This window comes from Agelaius phoeniceus, chromosome 3 (assembly GCF_051311805.1).
Source record: "Agelaius phoeniceus isolate bAgePho1 chromosome 3, bAgePho1.hap1, whole genome shotgun sequence".
In the NCBI taxonomy this organism is placed as follows: Eukaryota; Metazoa; Chordata; class Aves; order Passeriformes; family Icteridae; genus Agelaius; species Agelaius phoeniceus.
In genome coordinates, this window is record NC_135267.1 from 91,946 (window position 1) to 116,635 (window position 24,690).

General features: G+C 52.3%; 2 protein-coding genes across 4 annotated transcripts in view; one reads left to right on the top strand and one right to left on the bottom strand.

Annotated features, from left to right (window-relative positions):
• Window positions 1-411: 411 nt before the first annotated feature.
• On the bottom strand, window positions 412-7,670 carry LOC129133280 (uncharacterized). The gene is made up of 8 exons (XM_077176379.1): window positions 7,378-7,670; window positions 5,620-5,762; window positions 5,012-5,124; window positions 4,044-4,158; window positions 3,648-3,720; window positions 3,177-3,289; window positions 2,209-2,258; window positions 412-1,100 (listed from the first exon to the last, which is right to left on the bottom strand). Exons 1-8 carry the CDS (start codon window positions 7,460-7,462, stop codon window positions 668-670), a joined length of 1,125 nt encoding a protein of 374 aa, XP_077032494.1. The 5' UTR covers window positions 7,463-7,670; the 3' UTR covers window positions 412-667.
• Window positions 7,671-7,717: 47 nt separating this feature from the next.
• Window positions 7,718-24,690, top strand: part of IFT172 (intraflagellar transport 172) — a 39,873-nt gene continuing 22,900 nt past the window's right edge. For all 3 annotated transcript variants that reach the window (XR_013181698.1, XM_077176377.1, XM_054652952.2), the window contains exons 1-18: window positions 7,718-7,880; window positions 8,386-8,529; window positions 8,615-8,727; window positions 9,212-9,251; window positions 11,780-11,845; window positions 12,221-12,300; window positions 13,468-13,555; window positions 14,383-14,597; window positions 14,695-14,818; window positions 16,049-16,144; window positions 16,742-16,903; window positions 18,672-18,725; window positions 19,249-19,352; window positions 19,971-20,056; window positions 20,551-20,663; window positions 22,922-23,089; window positions 23,417-23,553; window positions 24,338-24,445. Coding sequence is in view for 2 of the 3 variants with exons in the window: in XM_077176377.1 (XP_077032492.1) it covers window positions 7,842-7,880; window positions 8,386-8,529; window positions 8,615-8,727; window positions 9,212-9,251; window positions 11,780-11,845; window positions 12,221-12,300; window positions 13,468-13,555; window positions 14,383-14,597; window positions 14,695-14,818; window positions 16,049-16,144; window positions 16,742-16,903; window positions 18,672-18,725; window positions 19,249-19,352; window positions 19,971-20,056; window positions 20,551-20,663; window positions 22,922-23,089; window positions 23,417-23,553; window positions 24,338-24,445 (1,937 nt within the window). In the remaining variant the exon portion in view is untranslated. The remainder of the gene's footprint in view (window positions 7,881-8,385; window positions 8,530-8,614; window positions 8,728-9,211; window positions 9,252-11,779; window positions 11,846-12,220; window positions 12,301-13,467; window positions 13,556-14,382; window positions 14,598-14,694; window positions 14,819-16,048; window positions 16,145-16,741; window positions 16,904-18,671; window positions 18,726-19,248; window positions 19,353-19,970; window positions 20,057-20,550; window positions 20,664-22,921; window positions 23,090-23,416; window positions 23,554-24,337; window positions 24,446-24,690) is intronic.

Sequence of the window (24,690 nt, forward strand, 5' to 3'; positions counted from 1 at the left end):
TCCCCTGTGCCATCTGGGAAGGAAACCAAGTGCATGGCTTGCCTCTGTAGAGCACAGCTGGGGTGCAGCAGGGCAGAGACACTTCAGAGCAGCTGGCACACAAGGGCTTGTGCCTGCCTTGAGCTCAGTGTGGTCAGCATCAACTCCTGTCAGTGCAGGTGACATTCACAGGTGCTCAAGACACCAGTGCAGCACAGCCTGAACCTGCTCTTCCCAAGTCACAAAGGCACCCTGGGCCCTGGCAGCCCTCAGTGCAAGGAGGAACTGCTCCCTCATGGCTTGCAGCCAAGGAAGATGTGGGAGTTCCAGGCTCCATGAGCTTGGGGCACAGCAACCCTCACCACAGGCAGTGCAGGAGACACAGTGCCCTGCATGCTTATGCATGGTGCCTATCCAGCACTCAAACCCAAATGACAATAGTAAAAAACTCAGTTTATTTCTCTCTAAAGGCAGAGCTTTCCTTTAAAAACCAGGTCATTTCACTTGTGAGAGGGTGTGGGGCTGAACTGCAAGGGAAAGGCCTTCATCACGCACTGCTCCAGGCCAAGAGCTGTTGCTCCCTGAGGGTGGACACTGCCTGCATCAGGCAGGCTCAGGGCATGCAGGATGGCCTGCACGGCCTGGCAGTGAGGAGAGCGAGGAGCACGGGTTCCCTGCCCCAGCTGCATCAGGCAGGCTCAGGGCATGCAGGATGGCTTGCATGGCCTGGCAGTGAGCAGAGCAAGGAGCACGGGTCCCCGCCCCAGCTGGGAGCAGCTGCAGCTCGAGGCGGTTCATGCAGGTGGCGCAGGACAAGGAGCAGGTGCTGCAGCCTCCATGGCAGCAGTGCCAGCAGCCCCCGTGCCAGCAGGGCGGTGCCAGGGCGACGGCAGGCACTGGCTGGCCCAGGTGCAGGCACAGGGTGAATCCTGAGTGGCTGGTCCGTCGTTGCAGAGATTTGGCTTAGCCCAGGGCAGCACTTGGGCCAGCAGTCCTGGTGCCGGTGCTGGGGGAGTCTGCAGCCCCTCCCAGCCCCGTCCAGCTGTCCGGGGGTGGCCCCAGGTGGCAGCACAGCAGCTGTGCTGTAGGAGAGCTTGATGGGGGCACAAGAGGTATTAATCCTGAAAAGGGAGAGAAAGGAAGACATGGACCATAAGGTGTACAGCTGGGAATGCAGCACAGCCTGCAAAGGGAAGCAGATGTTCCCAGGTGAGCATCAGCCCCACCTTGCCTTACAGAGGACATGCCGGGGGACAAGCCAATGCAGCACTGAAGAAACTTACCTGCTGGGCTGTGGAGTCCCCTCCCCAGCTCCTCCATGCTGCTTTGGAAGAGAACACAGCATCCATCATACCCTAAGCATGGCCTCCTGAGAGACACGGCATGCTCATGGCCCTGGCATGGCAGGAATGGCACAGCAGCAGCAGGCACTGGGGGTGCAGAAGGCCCTAAGCCCCCTTGCTACCAAACTCTCCTCCCAGGCCACTTGTCCTGAGATTGCAAAGCCATATCTCCTTCCCATCAGGAGCTCCATGTCCAAAGGGCTGGTGTTTCATTGGGCTACACATAGACCTCCAGCCTGTGCACACACTGGTTCAAGCCAAGCTCAGACATGCCAGACCTAGCTGGGTGCTCACTGCCATGTGCATGGAGAACAGCCATGATGGAATGAGCCTCACAGGCCCAACACCCCCACGTCTGCAGACCTGCAGGTTAATCCTCTGCTGCTGGACTGTTCCATCAGCTCCTCCCCAGCACAGCACACACCCCATCAAGCTCAGCCCACAGCCCCAGGCCATGCAGAAGTCAGCATGACCCGGCCTCCATCCTGGTCCAATCCCCAGGGAAATCAGTGAGAGAAGAGGGACAGCTGAGTCCCATGTGAGAGGCATGTCTGGACAGGCTGGCCTCAGCAAAGACTGGCAGAAACAGAGTAAGAAACATCTCTGGGTGCATCCTAGGGGTCAGCATCTGTACCCCAAATCTCTGCTGCAAAAGCTGGACTGCATGGTCTGTTCCTCCAGCACTCAACCCTCTGTTCACTCGAGCTCTCAGCAGATAGAAGCAGAGAAATACCAGGAAGCTTCTCCCTTGGTTCCATGCAGCTCTCCTCCATGATCCCACCATGCCCACAGCCCGAGCAGCTCCCCTTGCACAGGGTACGGAGAAGGAGACAAGACAGGCTTCATCAGAGAGATCCCTGAATACAAGCAGCAGCTCACCACCTACCCAGACAAGGTTTCACTGACATTATCATCTTCCTCCTCCTCCTCCTCCTCCTGGCAAGCAAACAAACAAAAACCCACCATGACATCTCATTGCATGGGCAGGTCTCTGCCAGGAGCGAGGCTGGGCCCCTGCACAAGACAGTCACTACCCAGGCACAGTACAAAGGTTTCCCACAAGCAATGAGGGGAAGACTGGAGTGCTGGGTTGCCAGAACCCTCTGGGCTTGGGCACTCAAGGACAGACACGCCATAGCTCATCCCACATGCCCTCCAGGTGCAAAGCCCCAAACACAAGCTGTGAGCATGGACCATGCTGACAGAGCTGCTGATACAGTGCATCTCTGCCCAGGGACAGTGGTGGGTGGGCACACCCTGCAGCTGGAGGGGCAGGCAGAGACCACCAGGAGCAGGCTGTGCACAGGTACAACCCCAAGCACTGCCAGGCTAGACTCACACTGGAAGCATGAGGCCAAGGACCAAGCATCCAGAAGTTCCCAGACAGGGATGTAGTGAGACCAGTATGACAATGCTCTGAGTGCTGTGGCCATGCAGGAGGTGCAGGGCGGATGGGCTGGGCTGAGCCTTAAGCTCAGGCTGGCAGGATGATGATCCAAGGGTCCTCTCCTTCAGAGGCAGCTCTCATCCCAGCCATGAAACCAAGTGTGCAGCCCAGGTCCCAGGTCCCTGGTCCCTGTGTGACAGGGCCAGCAGAGCAGGGCTGAGGCTGCAGCAGTGCTGGGCCTGACAGCAGAGCTCCTGGAGCACAGACACCAACCAAGGAACTGCACCTGCTGTGTGAGCCACACAGCACAGTGCACCTCCTCACATCAGGCTGCCACGTGCGACGGGGGCTGTGCAGGTATCAGCAGGGCTCTGGGAGGGCAGGAGCAGGGAGCTGCAGAGGGGTCACTCTGTCCCTGCCCTAATCCAGACAGCCCTCAGCATGGGCCTGGCTTGCACATACTGTACCCCAAAGTGGTGTGTGAAGGGAGCTCTCCCTGCAGGGGCTGGCTCACGGGCTCTGCCGGCCTCACTGCTCTCCAAGACACATGAAGGGTGAAGGGGCTGATCCTGCCTAGAGCCTGGCACGGGGCAAAAGCAGCAGAGTTAGTGCCTGCAACCTGCAGAAAACCCAGCTGGGAATGTACAGGCAAGACTGAGGGTGAGGAACAGGGAATCCCTGCTGTGCTGGCAGGAGGATGCAAACAAAGGTGAGGGGTCACTGCTCAGGCCAGGTACCAGCAGCCCTGAGCTGGGCTACAGCTCAGGCAATGCACAGCAGTTCAGCATAGAGAGCAGCTACAGCTCCCACCCCAGCTGAAGATGGAGTGGCAGAGAACACAGCCATAGGGACAACATTCTCCCTGCCTGGTGTGTTTCACCAGAGAGACACTGATTCCAGAGCTATGCAGTGAGATACATCTGAGAAATTCCTCCTACCTGCATGTGTTGCTTCCCAGAGATCCAGTGCCATCTGAAAGGCCTGGGCCACAGTCAGAGTCACAGCCTGGGCCTGTGTACATGAAAGAGAGGGAATGCCTGCTTCCACCTGGGCCCTCAATGCAGGATAACATTCAGATGGAAGGCCAGAGCTCAGCTCTGTGTCTGTCTGCCCCTGGGGGCCAGCCACCCCCAGGAGCAGACCCTCAGGATCTGGGGCAGGAAAGCCCCCTTTCTCACTCCCTGCCTGTGCAGCACATGAGCACACCTGATCCCTGGCTCCAAACCCAGCTGAGGCTCGCACAGGTAACGGCCTTTTCTTGCTGAAGGGGAAGAAAGCAGGACCTTGCTCCCACCCATACCTCATGGAGCCAAGAGCAGAAGGTAAGTGCTTACAATCTTCTTCTTGGGTGAGAGGAAGGCATGGCACTCCAGTGCCCCGCTCTCCTGGCTCTGAGCAACATAAGCAAAGACTTTGTTCTGCAGCTTGTCTGTTGTGCAGTAGGAGATCCTGTGGGCAGAGAGGAGTCGTCAGGACAATCCAGGATGCTGGCATGGCACTTCTGCTGCACTCCCAGGACATCAGCAAGCACTGCTGACAACCTGAGGCTTTCACCGGCCCAAGCTGACCAGGCAGCCCAAACCCCCAGCAAGGGCCAGAGGCTGCCTGGTACCTGCAGCAGGTAAGAGATCACTGCATCCACAGGCACTCCCTCCTGTGCCATCCCAGAGTGCCCTGTAGTTTTCTGATGGCCAGCTCAACCCAGTGAGTGAATTCAAGCCCTGGGACAAGAGGAGCACAGAAGGGTGGGCAATTGCCTCCAAGGACACAGCTGGAGGCCAGACAGAGAAATGTCCTGTCTCTGCTTCCCATTTAGCCACCAGACTGCACACTTACTGCCCCTCACACCCAACCCACAGACACCCAACCCAGCCAAAGGACAAGTGGCAGCAGGAGAAATCAACATCAGTTCTCACAGCAACTGCCTTTAGCCTTTCTAATAAGCTGCAGCCAGAAGGATGGTCCCATGGCAGTGGAGGCAGACACGCAGTCCTGTCCTAACTGTGGGGCTTTCCAATCACAAGCCTCAAAATCCTGCTGAATGCCAGAATAGAGAGGCAGGGCACAGGGAGATGATGGATGGGCTGATGAACTCAAGACCACCCAGGACCCTGCCTACACTCAGCCTCAGGCAGTGCTGGGAGCACAGCAGAGAGAGGGCACAGGCCTCAGGGAGCCAAGGAAAGACCTAAGCTTGAAGGTACTGCTGACAGAAGGCCCAGCCCTCCCTGGCTGCTCAAATTCCCATCAGTCTTCAGCTGGCTGCTGGGGAACACCCAGCCCATACCTGTGACATGCCCACCTGTAGATGGAGATGTTCTTCACCATCTCCTTTGTGTCTGCATCCTGCAGTGAGATGCCCCTTGGAGACACTGTCAGAATCACCTTCTGAAACTTGCGAGCTCCAACCCGTGCCTGGCAGTGAAAAAACACCAGCAATCTCTGCAAACCTGGCAAGGGTCTTCACCTCACCCACTTGCTGGAAGGAGCCCCACAGACTCTGTACAGTATCACTCACTTGGATACTTGCCACAAAGGCTCTTGCTGTAGGATGGGACAGCAGAGCCTGGCAATCAGGCATGCCCTGCACAGAACACTCCTCAAATCTGTTCACTCTACTGCCACACACACAGGGAGGGACAGACCCCTCTTCTCCCAGTACTTCACCCTTCTCTCCGTGCTGTGGCAGGCACAGCTCTGCTCACAGCTAGGTTCAGGTGTAGGAGCAGGTGGCTGGGGCTGTGCTGCAGGAAGACAGCTTCCCCACAGCACACAGGCAGACACCAGTGGCCTCCTGCAAGCCACCCTCCTCTTGGGAAGGGCACAGTCCCTCACTGGAGCGCTGGGACGCAGACACTTCCCTGTGCAGGATGGGCTCTGACCCCACACACCAGGGCCCCAGGGTCTCACCGTGGCCACGATCCTGCGGATGGCAGCAGCAGCCATGTCTTCTCCTTTTGGTTTTTCTACCAGCGTCATGCCCAGATACTTGAGGGTGAAGCACATCCCCTCAAGCAGCGGCTCCTGCATGTCAGCCCAGCTCTCAGGAAGCTCTGCAAAGACAAAAGCCCTTAGAAGCCATGTGCCAGCAGCCCCACAGCTAGTCCTGCCACAGCCACCCCACCCATGGCTCCCAGCAGCAGTGTTGCTTCCTGCCCTCAGCAGGACACTCTCCTGGCTCTGTGACACTCTCATAAGAGGAACAGAAAGAGTGGGCAGTTCACCCTTGAAGCTTTAGTTCTCTAGCCCTGGAAGTCCAGGCTCTGTCAGCACTGACAGACAGCTCCTGCTTATCTGCACAGGGCTGAGGATGCTGCAGCCCTCATTGCTGTCTGCAAAAACCTTGTGTTCCTGGGTCTCACTTGTTTCATTACAAACAAAATGTTCTCTGTAGTGCATTCATCTCGGCCACCTGAGTTATGGCACACCTGAAGAGCAGCAGCATTCACTGCCACGCTCAGATCAAAATCCCCAGATTGGCCCAGTGTAAGCAAAGCCAAACCCCTTGGCATCTCATCTGCAGCAGCAGGGTGCCAGGGCAGGGGCAGCTTAGTCAGCACTTGTGGTCCCAGCTGGGATGACTGAGGACCAACTGCACCACAGATGCTTTGTTAAGAAAGAGATGGGAACTGCCAAAGTATGTACTGTTCACGCTAAGCTAATACTTTTCAGGGTTATTTTCACCTCTTCCCTGGGATTTGCTCCCTGAGAATTACTGGCACACTTGCAGAAGGGTTCAACTCATAACTGGAATAATCTGAACCCACAGGGAAATCAGGAGACCTTATTTGCACAGCATACTCTTCCACAAGTGACAACTATCAGGGAGGCTGCCTGGCGCCATGCAGGCACCAGTGACCTCCACCCTGTGCAGTAGAACCCTGTGCCACTCCAAACTCTGAGGACAATCCATGTATACTAGGGCTGCCAGGGCAAGTGCTGGCGCTCCAGCAAAGCCTTGGGAAGCTGACTGAGAACAGCCAAACACAGCCCTCCTGTGCCACAGGGTACCTGCAGCAGGGTCATGGGGTCATGGAATCATGGAACGGTTTGCGTGGGAAAGGACCTTAAAGCTCGTCCAGTTTCACTCCCACAGGCAGGACACCTTCCACTAGACCAGCTTGCTCCAAGTCCCGTCCAACCTAGCCTTGAACGCTTCCAGGGATGTGTCGTGGGTCGGTCTCGGATCCTGCCAGGCCGCAGACAGCGGGGGGGGGGGGGGGGGGGGGGGGCTGGCCTGGGACGCTGGCAGAGAGCCAGGCGTGGCAGCCCGAGGAGGTCCCCGGTGCAGTCCAGCGTGTTCCAGCCCTGGCACGGCCGCCCAGGCCCGTCAGCCCCTGGCGCAGGCGACCTCGATTCACAAGTGGGGCAGGAGGCGACAGCCCGGGGAGCGGGGCAGGGAGAGCTCGGCGAGGAGCGGCAGTGCTGCGGTGCCCCGGCCGGCAGCGCTCCGGCCCCTGCGGCCCGACCCGACCCCCCCGCTCCCCTAACCCGACTAACCCGACTAACCCGACCACCCCTACGGCCGCTCTGCCCGCCCAGGTCCTCCAGGCCCCTCGGACTGCCCTGCAGCAGGCAGGGGCCGTATTCCGAGCCCGACTGCGCCGAGCTGCGGGCTCTCTGCCCGGAGCGATGCCCGGCCCCGGCCCCGCACCCGTCCGCACTCACTGCGCCGTCGGCGGAGACCCAGACCGTGCCGGGCGAGGCGCGGGCTCCGCAGCACGGCGCGCCCCGCCGCCCGCAGCGCCTCCATGGCGGAGCCGGGATCGAGCCGAGCCGATCCCTGCCGGTGCGCGGGGGGTCGGTCCCGCGGGCTCGAGCCGAGCCGAGCCGATCCCTGCCGGTGCGCGGGGGGTCGGTCCCGCGGGCTCGAGCCGAGCCGAGCCGATCCCTGCCGGTTCGCGGGGGGTCGGTCCCGCGGGCTCGAGCCGAGCCTGGCCGATCCCTGCCGGTGCGCGGGGGGTCGGTCCCGCGGGCTCGACGCGCTCGCGTCAGCGCGGCGGAGGCGGCGGGGTTGCCACGGCAGCGGGGGCGGAGCGAGGCGGGCTCCGCAGCGGCGGCGGCGGCCGAGCGGGCCCGTGGGACCCTGTGGGACCGGCCCGGGCCCGGGCCCGAACCCGGCGGAGGGCGCGATGCAGCTGCGGCACGTGCGGACCCTGCTGGCCCCGCAGGTCGGACCGGGCCGGCCGAGCCGGGCTGGGCTGGGGGGGATCGGGCCGCGGGGGAGCGGGCCGGGCCAGGCCGGGTCGGGGAGAGCGGCCCTGACCGCTCTGGGGCGCGTAGCGGCGACGCTGAGGCTGTAGTGTGGCTGCTGAGCCGTGTGTGCCCGCTGAGCCGTGTGTGCCCGCTGGGGCTGTTGTGTGCCCGCTAAGCCGTGTGTGCCCGCTGAGCCGTGTGTGCCCAGCCGCTGAGCCGTGTGTGCCCGCTGAGCCATGTGTGCCCGCTGGGGCTGTTGTGTGCCCGCTAAGCCGTGTGTGCCCGCTAGGGCTCGATGTGTGCCCGCTGAGCCGTGTGTGCCCGCTGGGGCTGTTGTGTGCCCGCTAAGCCGTGTGTACCCGCTGAGCCGTGTGTGCCCGCTGGGGCTGTTGTGTGCCCGCTAAGCCGTGTGTGCCCGCTGGGGCTGTTGTGTGCCCGCTGAGCCGTGTGTGCCCGCTGGGGCTCGTTGTGTGCCCGCAGGACGGGACGGCGCGGGTGACCTGCATGGCCTGGTCGGCCAGCAGCGCCCGCTTCGCCGTGTGCACCGCGGAGCGTGTGGTGCTGCTCTACGACGAGCAGGGCGAGCGGCGCGACAAGTTCTCCACCAAGCCGGCGGACGCCAAGGTGAGCGGGGCCGGGCAGCGCTGGGCATGGGCCGGGCAGCGCTGGGGCAGCCGCCTCCCCACGGTCACACCGAGCCTCTCCGCAGTACGGCAGGAAGAGCTACGTGGTCAAAGGCATGGCCTTCTCCCCGGACTCCACTAAACTGGCCATCGGGCAGACAGACAACGTTGTCTACGTGTACAGGATCGGCGAGGAGTGGTGAGTATGCAGTGAGGTCCAGCATGCTCCATTCTGCCTTAGCCTGATCCTCACCCTGGCACACGCTGCAGTGCCCATCACCCGGCCCGCAGGGAGCCACACACGTGTCCGTGGGGAGCAGCAGGTGAGGTTTCCTCGGCAGGGCCCTTACAGAGCCCGGGCTGTGCATGCAGCTAGCTGGAACCTGTGTTGCCATCATGTGTCACAGCTGTGCAGCGGTGGCACACATCTGCCCCACTGCAGCCTCATTTGCTGGCAGGAGTTGTGCTAACGGTACTCAGAAAGGCAGTTCACCAGGAATTTGGAAGCTCAGACTCTAGGGGTCTTCTTGGTTTTTTGCCCAAAGTTATGATAGACTAGCAGCACACAAGATTTCAATGGACTGGCATTGTTTGGCAATATCAAACCAGACGGTGTATAAACGGTAGGGTGATCAGAATGTGTAGGGTTGCTGATAGTAATTTTTGTTTCTATTTTTCTGCAGGGGTGACAAGAAGGTTATATGCAACAAGTTCATCCAAACGGTGAGACCCAGACTTCTGTTTGACTTCATTTTCTCCAGTATATGTTGGAAAAGACAATGAGAGGTCTCTCTGCTCATACTCACAGGTGTATTTGGCCAAACTGTACTTGACCTTTAAAGATCCTAAGAGAATCTCTAAATTCTGAGGCATGTATTGCTCATCAAGCTCCAGAAGTGTCCTAATGCCTGGGTACAACTGAGTAAATTGTTGAACGATCAATGCAGTCAGTTACAAAACTTTGGGGACTACTTTATGCATCAGTGGACAGACTGTTTTAAGGGAGTTGAAAGGGAAAGATATGCCACACTCAGAACCCAACTATTTTTCACAGGTTTGCAGCTCTAAACTCCAAGATGCCTTATTAAACAAAATGTAAAGTGTGCAGAATTCAAACTGTGCAGTTTCCACATGCTCAATTGCCTCAGGTTTATGATTTCCGTCAGGTTTGCTCCTTGGCCACCTCTGTGTTCTGCTGCTCTGGCTTGGCCTGCCTGTGTCACAAAGCAGTCTGCCCAGTAGGTGTTTGCCAAGGCTTGCCTTGGAAAAGGCAAAGGTGTTATGAATTCCTTGCACAGAAAGCCATCAGAGTAAGAAAATACAATGCACTGACTACTTCTACCTTCAGAGGCAAAAGTCCAGCAGCTGCCCCAGGCTTTCCAGGCAAGTGCCACATGGTCTCTGTGTCACCAAGAAAGTTCTCTGCAGGGTAGGAGGAATCATCCTTCATGTCCAAATCCCCAGAAGACATAGAGCTGCTCCTGACAGAGTTGCTGGAGTCTGTGCCAGGCTTTCTCAAGCTGTCTCTCAGGTGAAGGGTAGCCTCAGCCTCTGGGTTGGGTCATGGCCTGCCACTGTGGCTGCTCTGACTGCTGCGGGGAGCATGGAGAATTCTGTGGCTCTGTGACAGGAAAGCTGCTGCTCAGCCTCTGTTTTGTATGCAGTTGAGCTGCTGCACTGAGTGGTCATGAGAATAGAGTGTCATGAGGAAAAGAGAGCAACAGGGGCTTGGTGTCCATTTGTCCCTTTGCTGAGCAGGGTGGCTATCCCCGGTGTGGGCACATTGAGCCTCCCTGCAGAGCTCTTTCCTTGTGTGCTGCTTGCTGCCTGCCCCTCCAGCTGCCAGCCCAGTGGGGGCCTGCTCGCCTTTCACAAGCTCAGATGCTGTGCATGGCACATGTACAGGATTTTGTATTTTTAATATAGAAATTCAGTATTTTTTTCTCCTTTCTCATTTCCCCATGCCTTTTCATAATTTGTAACACATTAAATCCTTTCTTTTTTTCTGATTCTGTATGTCTGGGGTTTTACCACTGTGTCTGGCTTTCTCCTGTAACTAAATACTGTTATTTACAAATTTTTGAAATGTTCAGTCAATATGAGAGGTCATTTATTGAGCCCTTTCCCTCTCCTGCCACTGGGCCCTCTCCCGCTCACAGTGATCCCAGTGTGTGCTCACACTGGCAAGCCAAGCCTCCTGCTGAGAGCCAGGGGGACAAACAATGAGCACATCACCAATGTGTGAGGCTTGTTCCCAAGCTTTTGTTGTGTTAGAATGGAAAATAAGTCTGACAGATAGTGGGGGAAACACACAAAGTCCTGGGAAACAGGGGTAATGAAAATGGGTCTTGGTCATTAGTTGGGCATTTAAATTATGAACAGTTTGGTTACCTTGAGACGTTTTGTTGTCTGATTGTAGCTGTGTTTGCTGATATGAATGATCAGAGCAGGGATGGAAGATGAGATAAATAAATGAGGAATGAATAAATGCTGATATGTATCTTAAGCAGTCCCACATGCTCAAAATGGGACAGAGAGCCAGAGAGGCTGGTGCTGGTGGCTAACACCTGCCAAACACAAGCCCTTCTTACTGACTGAAGTTCTGCAGGGTAGATGTGAAGGGCTTTCCTAAACTTTCTTGGCCCTCTCTTACAGCTGGGTTTTGTGGTCAGCTTTATTCATTCTGACTCCACCTCAGATTCTGAGAATACCTTTGGTTTGGATTTAATGAGCCTGTTTCTACCTGGCCTGCTTGGAGCATCTAATAACCATCTTACTCGTCAGTGAAAAAATAAACACTATTTCTTACTTATCAAATAAAGATCCAGTGGACAAGTATTCTCAGAGCTATTACAGAAGTTGTCACAGTGAAATTATTTTTATATTTTATACTTGTTGCAAAAAGCCTTTTAAAACAGCCATGATTTTATACATGCAGCATGTATGCTTGTATGTGGCAAGCCAAGCACTGCTCAGTAAGTAGTACTCAAAAAGAGCTCCAAACTGAACACATCCCTGTAACTTTTTTGCCCTCCCATAGTCCTCCTGTGCTCAATTACTTTGCCCCAGCTCACTTTACCTAGTTTAAGCTTCAGCATGAAGTAAGGCTTGTCAGCTACTGTAAGGCCTGTCCAAATGCCCCATCTCTCCTGCCTGAACAGTGTCTGTTCATGAATTATTTTAGGTGGCAGTGGGGCAGGAAGCTGGGTAGGGTGGAGCTCTTACCTCTCTTTTTACCTCCTCCTTTGCAGAGTGCTGTGACCTGCTTATTGTGGCCAGCAGAGAATATAATTGTCTTTGGTCTTGCTGAAGGAAAGGTAGAGAAACTTGTTATTTGTGTGACTTTCTTTCCCTTGTGGGGGCTGTCAGGGTCTGCCAGTGGCTGGGCTGAGGGGTAGGAGCCATCACTGGGTGCCCCAGTAACAGCAACAGAGGGATTACACTGTGGACTTGAATTTTCTGGTTCACAGTTAGTCCCTGGAGGTTCTACTGGATCTTTTGGATCTTTCTCCAAACTTTTCTAGAAATGTGGACATGTGACTTCAACTTTTCCACTTCTATAACATACTGGGAGTCAATGAGCTTCCTGTGATTTCTTTTTCTGATAGTGAACAAGGAAACCTCATTGCTTACACTGGAGGAGATCCACATTCTACTGATGAACTCAGCACTGATCATTTTCTCTTTCTCAGGTTCGTTTAGCAAATACAAAGAACAACAAGTCTTCCACCATCTATGGGACAGATTCCTACGTGGTCTCACTAACTTCCAAGTGAGTGTGGCATTGCTTTGGCCTGCCCTGCTTTGGCTCAGTCTCACACCTGCTGCTGGCTTGGCATAACAGGGACCAGTGTGGCAGCTTGCCAGTGTTCTTTTGCTGTCACTTTGTTGTCAAGATAATAATATACTGTGCTCTCCAGAAGGAATTCCTTCCTAAAAATCTGGTACCTGGCTGTGCCACATGGGCAGTCTGTTGTTCAGACACAGTAGAGGATGAAAGTCTCCATGAGCTTACTTATATTCATTGATGTATTTGAATCTGTGACTTTATAAGGATTACATTTGTCAGCTTCATCTAAGTAATAACTAACATTAATCATGTTTAAGGGCTAAAAAAAGTAACATCATTCTGCCAGATAAAACCTTTGACAAGCTGTAATTAGGAAAATAACCATAAAGTGCAATTTAAAATTATTTTCATTAATAAGATTTCATTTCAACTACTTTAGTATTCTTTACCTAAAAATTGAGATGTGTCATGGTCCTAGGAGTGGAATTTTCACTAAATGCTGTCATTCTGGTGACAGGTACATGATTGCTGGATTGCTACAGTGTCCGTAGAATTTGTATTCTGTTCTTGAATCTTCTAATCATCACTAAAAGGTGTTTCCCTGGGTACAAAAACAACAGGTTTTCGGCCTGTTTCTTTTTCTTTTCTCTCTTCTCCCTGCTTGTGTCCAGGAGCACAAGATATCAGTGCTATAAAACATGGACTTGGGCCTGGAGTTTTTGCCCAGGTGTTTTTTGCCTACATTGTGTTTCTTTTAGGGATTCCCAGTATCATAATACCCAGCCTCACTTCTGGAACAGTTCCAGTGCAAGAGCTGTTTGATGCACATTGCTGTAAGCACTTGTGAGCAGAGTCATTATTCCACTGAAGAATTCCACTAGCTTCTGGGTTTTAGTAATACAGAAAGTTTTTTATTGTGATTTTACATGATAAAGACACTTAACTGGTCACTCTCCACTCTGGGTTCTTTTGTCTGCTTTCTTTTTACAGCCACTGGCACAGGTACCTGATGTTTGTCTTGTCTTTGAGGAAGGTTCCTTTGATGAGGAGCATCAACCATGATCCTGGGAATGGCTGCTCTGGGCAGGGATATGAGTATGAAGGTGCATGTGTTCCTGTGACATTGCATCATTCTGTGTTTTTCTGCAGTGTGTCGGGGAGAGGAATCCTGTCTGGCCATGCAGATGGAACCATAGTGCGCTTCTTCTTTGATGATGAGGGCTCAGGTGAATCACAGGTACCAAAGATCCTTCCCAGTGAGCAGAATTCCTATTTGCATAGCCTGCTTCCGAGCTCCAGAGCTCTGGAAAGGGATCAGGCTGTGGAGAGAGTGGAAGTCTGGAGAGGAGCTGCAGGCTGTGCTTGCTAGCAAAGGTTTTGGGAAGCACTGATGGAGGCAGAACAGTGATTAGATGCTTTGGAATACAGTGAGGGTGGTGGTAAGGGGGGAATTCATGTTTTTGTGTATGAGGCATAAGGGTGTTCAGGTGTCTGGAAAGATCTGACGTTCAAGGGTCCAGGAGAAAGATGCTTGAAGAGGTGGGGTTCCATGGAGTGGCTACTATTGTCCCCACACTTAGTAGGGTGTAGTTACCACAGTTAATGTTGAATCTCAGGCTCAAATTTTGTCCTTGGACACCCAGCATTTCTCCTGAGCCTCCTCTATGCCAGGAGTCTCTCTGTGCTTCAGGCTGTGGTGAAGGGGATGCTGTTCTCAGATCTTTTGTCTCCAGCTGAAGCAGTTTGAGCATGGCTGCTCTCTGCCATGCTATCATGAAGATCCATCTATACTCTGTTGTGTTGGGAGTTCAGTCTCAGTCTAGTTAATGGTATCGATCTTCTTACTGGCATTGCAATTCTTCTCACACAGTTGATGAATGTAATAGTTAAGAAATCTCTCAGTTCTGGTTTGTCATCCTACAGACTAGGCAGGCAGACAAAGCTGCCCGGATGAGCTGGGCTTTACAGAGGGTCCCATACTGGTCCCCACTGGGATGGCTGAGAACAGAGGCCAGCTAGGATTTGGGGCCATTCAGATGTTCAGGGTGTTCTTGTCTGTTGTAGGGTAAGTTGGCAGTGCATCCCTGTCCTCCTTATGCCCTCGCCTGGGCTTCCAGCAGCATTGTGGCTGCAGGCTGTGACAAGAAGATTGTAGCTTATGGGAAGGAGGGCAGTGTGATCCAAACCTTCGACTACAGCCGGGACTCGTCAGAGAAGGAATTCACCACAGCAGCCACCAGTCCCAGCGGCCAGTCCATTGTCCTTGGCAGCTATGACAGGTACCACGTACCTGACAGAGAACTCTCCTCTTTGTAGTCCTTCCTTTGACAGCCATAGACAGTTTTTAATGTCACTCTTACCTCCTCTCTCTCCCAGGTTACGGGTTCTGAACTGGAGCCCACGCCGCAGTGCCTGGGAGGAAGGCAAGCCCAAAGAAATAGCTCACCTGTACACCATCACAGCTCTGGCATGGAAGAGGGATGGCTCACGGATCTGTGCGGTTTGTGTTGTCAGTCAGGAGGCCTGAGCCCTCCAGTGTCCCACCAGGGGGATGTTTGTGCATAGAAGCAGCATGCTCTGCTCAGGGGAGGCTTTGATCATGGTCATCCTGGTTGGGCACACCTCACCCAGGGGGAGGCTTTGGACATGGTCATCCTGGTGTGGGCACACCTCACCCAGGGGGAGGCTTTGAGCATGGTCATCCTGGTGTGGGCACACCTCACCCAGGGGGAGGCTTTGAGCATGGTCATCCTGGTGTGGGCACACCTCACCCAGGGGTGCAGGGCAGGCACTGAGGCCAGGACCTTGTGCTGGGGACCTGCTGCAGTCGGGTGTGCCAGTATGGAGCTGCAGAACCTCCTGCATGCTGCTGTGATGGCTCACTGGTTGCAGCAGCCCTTCTCTTTTCTCAGGAGCCTGATGAGGTCAGCATAGCTTCTCCAGAGCAGTCTTAGGAGCGTTCTTTCCTCTGGGCACTCATGAGAAGCAGTATACAAACTGACCTGCTAATCACATTCCGTGTTTCTGTGCTGTGTTTTCAGTTTAGCCTTCTCTTTCTTTGACCTTTAGCCACCAAGCCTTAATCTGCCTTTCTCTAAAGTTAGATTATTCCTTAAATCTCTTTAAATTGATCTTTCTGCATATTTTCTGTAGTAAGTTGACTAACTTCAAACACTTAAATTATTTATGAATTATGTTATTTATGACTTTTCTTTATTAGTTTTTTATGGTTTTATGTTAAACAATCAAGAATCCTTGAAATATTTTCAGACCAAAAATTATTGAACACGTGAACAAATATTTTCAGAAAAGGGGAAGGGGCTAAGGGATAGGAGATCAGTGGAAAGAAGGGGGATGTTATAAAGAAAGAAAGAAAGGTGAAAGGATTCTTCTGGAAGGAAGGCTGGGAGGCTGGGAGACGGAGCAGTGGGAAACTGAGAAGAATAATGGGAAAGATGAGGATAAAGGTGGTTTTTAACCCTGCCTCCTCCCATCCCAGATTCATGCCAGCATTTGGTAATCTTCATTTTTCTGAGAATGGCTCAATCTTTCTGTTGTCTAAAGAAAGTCAAGATAGGGCTGGTCCTCCTGCATGTGGGTGCTTGAGCCTTGTTTTCCAGAGCAGCTGGGACCAGTGTGTTTGTGTCTGACCTCTGATCCTCTTCATGTAAGCAGGGTCTGGAGTCTCTCTCCTTAACAGAGTTCACTGACCGTGTGTTTTTGTCCCCAGGGTACGCTGTGTGGAGGAGTTGAACAGTTTGACTGCTGCCTTCGCAAAACCATTTACAAAAATAAATTTGAAATGACATATGTGGGACCAAGCCAGGTAAGAGAGTATCTAATGAGGTATGAAAATGGGATGTTTGCCAGAACTAGGCATGTTTGGGGTTCTGCACCTGTGGTTTGTTCATACCAACTTGTTGAGAAAGGCAGAGGGGATATGCCTGGGACAGGGCTAAGGTTGGGTGGGAATTGGATAGCATAAGAGACCATGGAGTTCATTTCCTGCCGTGTGAATTTTTGTGAGGTACCTCCATGTCAAGTGCAGACTTCTAAAGTGATTTCATTTCAGCCAAATTGACCTTGTTCAGAATGTGGCAGTAAGGGTGAGCTGGCAGCCTGGGCACTCCTGTGCAGTCAGGGGAGAGAGTACAGGACTCTGCAAAGGAGGCTTATCCTTGGGGGCCTGAATGGGTCTCCAGTTAGGCCAGTAACTTGTAAATGGCAAAAGTAAGAATCCCACATGTCTACTACAGCTGCCATCCTATGCAAAAGGAATAGTAAGGATTTTAAAAAAAGCAGAGGGAAATGATGGGGATATCTAAATATCCTAGTATCATCTGTTGCCTAATCTTCCACAGGGCAAGAAGTCTGTGCTGTTCTCTGTGCATGGCCTCACATTGCTTTTCCTCACTTTCACCAGGTTATTGTGAAGAACCTCTCCACAGGAACCCGAGTTGTGCTGAAATCCCAGTATGGTTATGAGATTGATGAGGTGAAGATCTTGGGGAAGGACAGGTACCTGGTGGCCCATACCTCAGACACGTTGCTGCTGGGTGATGTCAGCTCCAACAAGCTCAGTGAGGTACTGGAAAATCGGTGGCGTTTCTGGAGTGTCAGATGCTTAACTTCATAACTCAGAGGATGTGATTTCTGCATGGGAACAATCCCTCTTTTCAAAGAATCATAGAACAGTTCAGGTTGGAAGGGGCCTTGGGAGGTCTCTTATCAAACTTACTGCCCAAAGGGAAGTCAGTATTAAATTCAGATGATGTTGCTCAGGTTCCACAATTGCTTTAGTCCTCTATTCCAATGCTTTACTGTACTCATGGAGGAAAGTGTTTTTCTAAGTCATCTTGGTATTTTGACTGCTATTTTATAATCATTTTTCATCCTTTCACTCTGCATCTGCCAAAAAAAGCCTGGCATCACTGTATTAGAGGTTTCCTAAGCCTTCCCTTCTCCAGGCTGAAGAAGCCAAATTCCTTCAGCCTCTCTTCACAGTGTAAGTGCTTTGCTCCCAACCGTCTTGATGGGCAGTGTGCTGAACTTGCTCCAGTTTATCAGTCTTTCTTGTACATGGGGGCCCAAATCTGGATATTTTACACATATACATTCCAGATGTGAACGTACAAATCTTGTACGTTCTGTTTTTAAAAGAAACAAAAAATTCTGTGTTTAAAAGAAACAAAATAAAAAATCATCAGAAAACAATTCATGGCTGCATCCCACAGGTCATGCCAGTGCCATTTTTGGTACCAGACAATTCACACAAAATTGTCCATCCCCTGATCCTCTCAGTGCACTGAGTGCTGAGACTGGAGAATGTGGGCAATAGGCTTATGTCTAATAAAAGCATGAAATAGGCCTCAAGGACATATTTGCTTTGTTCACCATGTTGTCACATACCTTTAATCAGACTGATGTGAGCTAATTAATCTCTCTTGGAGCAGGAGCTCTGGAGGTTTGTGCTGGAGAATGCTGATACTTGGTAATATAACTGAGAATTTGGCCAGAATGAAGCTCCCAGCTTTCTCTACATCTTACTGCACTGAGTTCTTCTTTTGATTACACAGCTATACTCAGAAAGAGCAAGGCTGTGAGATGTCCATTTGCTCTCTTGCTGTCTCACTGGGGTTCCTTTGAAGCAGTAAGTTGGAGTTTGCACTCAGTGAGGGAGCAGGGCAGCTGTAGCCTTGGCTTTCAGTTTTCTGCTCCTCTGGTCAAATGTCTGTTGTTACCACAGCAGCTGTTGTGTTACCCAGTGCTCTATGCAAATTTTCAATCAGTTCTTCCCCCACTGGCACCGTGGTGATCAGTCATTGCTAGAATAACCCTAAAAAAAAGGGGTTCAGCTACACATGGTGAGGAGATTCTGCTCCCACAAGTGTTAGCAGTGATTCCATGGGTGTGATTAACAGAGGCAAAGGAGCTGTTTGGGTGCTTTTTTAGTAAAGCTGGTCAGGGGAAGGGGGAGAAGGGCCTGTGAAGGATAGGATAGGATAGGATAGGATAGGATAGGATAGGATAGGATAGGATAGGATAGGATAGGATAGGATAGGATAGAAGGAGTACCTTGTTCCCATAAAGGCCTCTTGTTTGGAAGGCAGTAATGTACTATACAAAGAGAGCTGGAGTCTGAAGCTGAGTCTAGAGAAAGGAGAGGACCATGTGGAATTTGCAAGCTGGGAATGACTGAAAAACAGTGTTGGCAGCTAAAGTGATGGATTATGATCCATTGTGCAGTGTAAGTCATGCTGTCTGTGGGAGCCAAAGGCTGGACAGAGGAGCCCATCACCTGCAGACTGGTGCTGGTGGGGCTGTCAGCCTCAACCCATGGCATTGCTTTGTAGGTGGCCTGGCAAGGATCTGGGGGAAATGAGAAGTTCTTCTTCGACAATGAGAACGTGAGTAGGATGGGACAGAGTGCTCCCCATGAATGGTGTGTAGAGCTGTGTGTGCATCAGCAAGAAAGGTGTCACCTGCATTTGTGGAAAACCCTGTTTCTCAGCAGTTTCTGCATTTAGCTTCTTCATGGAGATCCCAATCTGCTTCTTCCCTGTACTTGCCTTTTCCACATGCCAGGTACAGAGTAAACTCAGTGTATGGACTGATGAGTTATATAAGTCATAACCCTGAAGGAGAGAGAAGCAATAAAAGATCAGTGGCCAGAGAGGATGTTAGAGATACAGAATACAGCTGTCATGGGTAGAGCTTGACTCCTGCAGGACTGATAGGCCCACAATTAAAATCCCCAGCCTTGAGGAAAAGCTGTCAATCATAACAAAAAGACAAGAACAGCTCCTTAGTCATCCCAGAGTATTTAAATTTAGATTTGTGTGCAGCAGAGTTGTTTCCTGCACCCTTCACTGGTAGGTGTGAGTGTTTCTGTCGCTTTACTCTGAAAGTGTATTCCCCTCTCACCATCAGGTCTGCATGATTTTTAATGCTGGAGAGCTGACACTTGTGGAATATGGAAGCAATGACATCCTGGGGTCTGTCCGCACAGAGTTTGTGAACCCTCATCTGGTCAGGTAAGGGTTACATCTGCCTGTGTGACCAGCACAGGCAGTTGGTAGAGTGAGATCAGATATGTAGCACTGGAGGTGTCCCGCACTGCAGCATGCAGCCCTCAGACACCCACTTCTCACAGGGACCACTGATGGGTTTAGTTGCCATGTTACTGGCTGTCAAGTTTTAGAAGCACAACAGCCTCTTTTCCTCTGATCCTGGTGCAGCCTGCCATGGCTGTTGCTGAACCTCCTGTGCATATTCTCAGGCAACTCTGCATCCACCTGCTCCTGGTACAGCATCATTAGGGACTCAGTTGCCAGCAGGACCTCCTCTGTCCCTCCAAAATTCCATACCTCATGTTCTGATTCAGGAGAAGGGATGATCGTGGGCTGCTCAGAGCAATGTAACCAATGTGTTATTGGGGACCCCTGAACCAGAGGGGCAGCTCTGGGGGGAAGCCATGGATCAGAAAGCTTTGTTCTCACTTGAGGCAGCTATAGCTACTGGGCAAGTGTCACAGAGAACTTCCAGAGGCTCCATGTGCTCAGGGAAACTGCAGGGAATCAGGGAGGGACTCTGTGATTCAAACGTGTATTTTGGGAGTAGTGAAGGTAATAGTCATTCCCTTCAAATCACAGTGTCCGTATCAATGAGAGACAGCAGCGGGGCGTGGATGAGAACAAGAGGCTGGCTTACCTGATAGACATCAAGACTATAGCAACAGGTGAGTGTGACCCTCCTTCCCCTTCCCTGTATTTTGCCAGCCTTCCTCATTCCTTTTCATTTTTTGTGCCAGGCAGCACATCCCTGAAGCTCCTCTGTGCATTCCCTGTACCAAGCAGCAGATTCTTGCAGTTCCCCTTTGCATTCCCTCGCCTAGCAGCAGCCCACTGGAAACCAGGCTGTCCTGCTTTGGACAGGATGCTGCCTGTCATGGACACAGCCATGGGTGGCTGGGACTGTGTCCTGGACCCAGACTCTGTGTTGCCTGCACTGCCCATGAGCTGTGCATGCTCACAGACAGTGGGAGAGAGCTGCTGCTGCTGAGAAGGCATCAAAATGAAGTCACTGCTTTTTGGTGTCCATGTCACAGTGTCTTTGCGGAGGGTCTTGTCCTAAATAGGTACCAGGCACCTGATTCCCCTGGCACAGCTGTGGGTGTTGAGCACTTTGAGGTACATCAGGTACTGACACTGTTTCCTTTCTTTCCTTCCCCAGTGGACCTTGTTGGTGGCTACAACACTGGCACAATCAGTCATGACAGCAAGATTGACTGGCTGGAGCTCAATGAAACAGGCCACAAACTGCTCTTCAGGGACAAGAAGATGAGGGTGAGGCAGCCCCTCGGGCCATGTGGCAGGATGGTGTGTGTGGGGAGAGGTAGGGACAGATATGCCTGAATGGAGGGAGGGAGGTGAGAAGCACATCTGAAACACTCCTGATTTTTTGCTTACTGCTCCCTTGGGGAAGATTAGCCATGGCCAGATTGCATGAGCTGGCAGTGTTGCATTCTTGAGTCCTAGCTAATGCTGAACTTAGTTACTGGACATCTTGCTTCATCTCATCACACCTGACAATGAAAATCATAGGTTCTCCTGCATACTTCTCCTGCAGTCTGTGGTATTCAAAAGTCATGTCAGTCAGGTGAAGCCCCAGTGACTGGAAAAAGGAGAACATTGTACCCATCTTTCAAAGGAATAGGAAAGAGGACCCTGGCAGCTACTGGCCTGGTAGCCTCACCTCTGGGGCATGGAAGATCATGGAACAGATCCCCCTAGAAGCAATGCTAAGGCAGATGGGGAATGGGAAGGGATCCAGGACAAGCAGGGCAGGTCATTCAGGACAGCCAGCCTGGCTTCACCAGCAGAGAGTCCTGCCTGACCCACCCCGTGGCCTTCTCTGATGGGGAGACTCCATCAGTGAGCAAGGGAAGGACCATAGATGTCATTTACCTAGATGTCTGTAAAGCCTTTCACACAGTCCCCCACAACATCCTTCTCTCTCATCTGGAGAGAGAGATTTGATGGTGGACTCTCTGCTGGATAAGGAATTGGGTGAGCATTCACATCCAGAGGGAAGTGGTCGCAGCTCAGAGTCCTGGTGGACATCAGTGACAAGCAATGCCCCTCAGGGCTCTGTATGGGCCAGTTCTATTTTATATCCTCATTGTGACACAGATGGAGGGATTGAGTACACCCTCAGCAAGCCTGCAGATGACACCAAGCTGAGGGTGGAATGACACACCTGAAGGACGGGGCCATCCAGAGGAACCTGGACCAGCTCCCCAGCTGTGCCCATGGGAATCTCATGAGATGTAGCAAGGCCAGGCATAAGCTGTATCCTGAACCAATCCCACAGTGAGGGCAGCAGGGGAGGGTGGGCTCTGTTCCTCTGCCCTGTTTGGGTGAGACCCAAATCTGCTGCTTCCAGATGTAGGGTCCCAGCTCAGGACAGACATGGAGCTGCTGGAGCAAGTCCAGAGGGGCCACAGAGATGGTCAGAGGCCTGGAGCACCTCTTCTGTGAGGAAAGGCTGAAAGAATTGGGATTGTTCATCCTGGAGAAGAGAAGGCTCCAGGGAGACCTTAGAGCCCCTTCCAGTGCCTAAAGGGCCTCTAAAGGAGCTGGAGAGGGGCTTTGGACAAGAGCCTGGAGTGAGAGGATAAGGGGGAATGGCTTCCCACTGCTAGAGGGCAGGGTTAGATGGGATACTTGGGAGAAATTCTCCCCTGTGAGGGTGCTGAGGCCCTGGCACAGGCTGTCCAGAGAAGCTGTGGCTGCCTCATCCCTGGAAGTGTTCAAGGCCAGGTTGGACAGGACCTGGAGCAACCTGGTCTAGTGGAAGGTGTCCCTGCCTATGGCAGGGGGTTGGAACAAGATGATTTTTAAGGTTCCTTCCAACCCAAACCATTCTGGGGTTCTATGATTTCTCCAGCCATTTTGGTACAGACTGAAACAGGGACATTCTTGTTCTCTTTTGATAGGTGTTTCATGAGACTAGCACTGTTCTCTCTTCTGTTTCTCATCTTCTCTAGGTGAGGACAATGAATAGAGGCAGTCTGGGACTTCTCAGTCACAAGACATCATATATATAGCAAAGTTATGCCATATGTCAGGTTACACCTTCCAAACTGTTGTGTTTGGTTTGGGGCAGTGTGTTCCACAAACAGCTGACCTCTCACCTTATTGGTAGTAGTCATTGCAACAGGACTGTGCCTGGGATGGAGAGTTCAGCCCAAAATTGCAGAGGAGAGCCCTCCTTGGTCCCTTTGTTTGTTTCCATTAAGGACTTCAGAGCCCATTTTCCTGTTCCAGCTCAGCAGTTGAGAGGCAGCTGAAGTAGCATGAGGCATATTCTGGTTTATATGTGTCTGTGCCAAGCTCTAAGGGAGGCAAGAGTGCTGCAAGGGTTTAAAAAGGTCTTACAGGAGTGTATAAATAAGTATGAGATTTTAGGATGTGTGTCTTGGAAAAGGTCTATTTCCTGATGGGTGATGTCTGTTCCCAAGACGCCTGCTCAGCTCAGTTCCTGCAGTGAGCCTGCAGCCCAGCCAGAGCCCAGCTGAGCCTGTTCTCCCTTCCCTCTGCAGCTGCAGCTCTATGACATTGAGAGCAGCACCAAGACCACCATTCTGAACTATTGCTCCTACGTGCAGTGGGTCCCAGGCAGCGATGTGGTGGTGGCTCAGAACAGGAACAGTCTCTGCATTTGGTACAACATCGATGCTCCAGAGCGAGTCACCATGTTTCCTCTGAAGGTAAAACTCTGCAGACTTTGATTGTCTCCTGCAGGTTCTTCTTCTTCTTCCTCACGTGTGTGGGAGTAGTAAGGGTGGTATGGCAGAAAGGAGACAGAAGGGAACTGTTAGTTTCTTCTGGACAAAATACAAGCTCATTTGTCAACTTTGTGGCAGATATTTCTGGCAGAAGATGGAGCAGGGAGCTGCTTCATGGCTCAGTGCTCAGTGCTCACTCATTCAGAAGAGCCATGACTGGCAGAGCTGTTGCAGTGCTGCCCTCACACCCCTGAAACCCCCCACACTTCAGATGAGCAGGGGAGTATTGACAGCTGGTCCTCTTTCTAGGGGGATATCGTAGGCTTGGAAAGGAATGATGGAAAGACTGAAGTGATAGTATCTGAAGGAGTGAACACTGTGCCCTACACCCTGGATGAAGGTCTTATAGAGTTTGGAACTGCCATTGATGATGGGGACTATCACAGGTAAGCGCTGGATGTGCCAGAGGGGGTGGCAGGTAGCTCATGTCACATGCCAGGCACCTGGGAATCAATGACCCGTGAATGGCAGCAGCACAGCTTTCCACAGTTGAACTTGATGTTGGTGCCAGGTCTGGCTATAATGAACATCAGAATCCTTCAGGAGAGATTTTTCAGCTTTTGCCTCCTTTCAGCTTTGTGGTTTCAGACTCAGGGAGAGACTGGCCAGTCTGGTCCCACAGACATCAGCAGGGCTTTGCTGAAGGTAGCTGTCAAGTAATTGCAGTGAATAAGAGTCTCCAGAGCAGCCAGATGGGCAATCGTGCTTGGGTGCTTTTACTGCTGCCCTTCCAGGGATGCTAGCAGTATCATGGAAACATCTAGGAGCTGTGCAGAGTGAAATTTGACTGCCTGAAGCGCTCATGGCAGCTGCCCGGATACTGCTGACACTCTTAGAGGCTTTTAAAAGTGACCAGGGAAGAAAACTTCACCTGTTCATAGCACTGTTGTGTCTTCAGAGACTTTCTCAGTAGGGACTTGTGTCAGACAGAACACTTTAGATTTGTCCCACACTGCTACAGCCTTCTGCTGATAATCTGCCAGGTAGGAATAACCTGGATGTCTGAATTTCCCCCTGCTCTGTCAGGCTCTGTGTTACACTCTTCAGAGCTGGGCACACCCAGCTGGCTTTGGTTTCAGTGCCACTCTGGTTAGGAAGCTCCCGTCTCAGTCTGGGATTTTCTTCAGAGAGCTCTTCTGTCACTGAAAGTCTGCAAATCTCTGTCTCAAGGGCTGCTGCATTTTTGGAGACGCTGGAAATGTCCACAGAGACTGAAGCCATGTGGAAGACCCTCAGCAGACTGGCTTTGGAAGCGAGACAGCTGCACATTGCAGAGAGGTACATCACACCTTCATGGCTTCAGTGTGCTCTTTGCTGAATCCCAGAAACCAGGGTCCAGCTAAAGATGGCTCTGTGTATGGTCTGGAGTATTCCCTGCATTGGAGACCTACCTGTTCTCTGTGCCAGGCCATGGCTTTGCCTTTTCATCCCAGCTGGTAATGCCAGAACCAGGGCTGGGAACACCTCTGTCTGTAGCATAAATGTTTGTTGATGTTTGCCCAAAGCTGTGTATGGCAAGGACT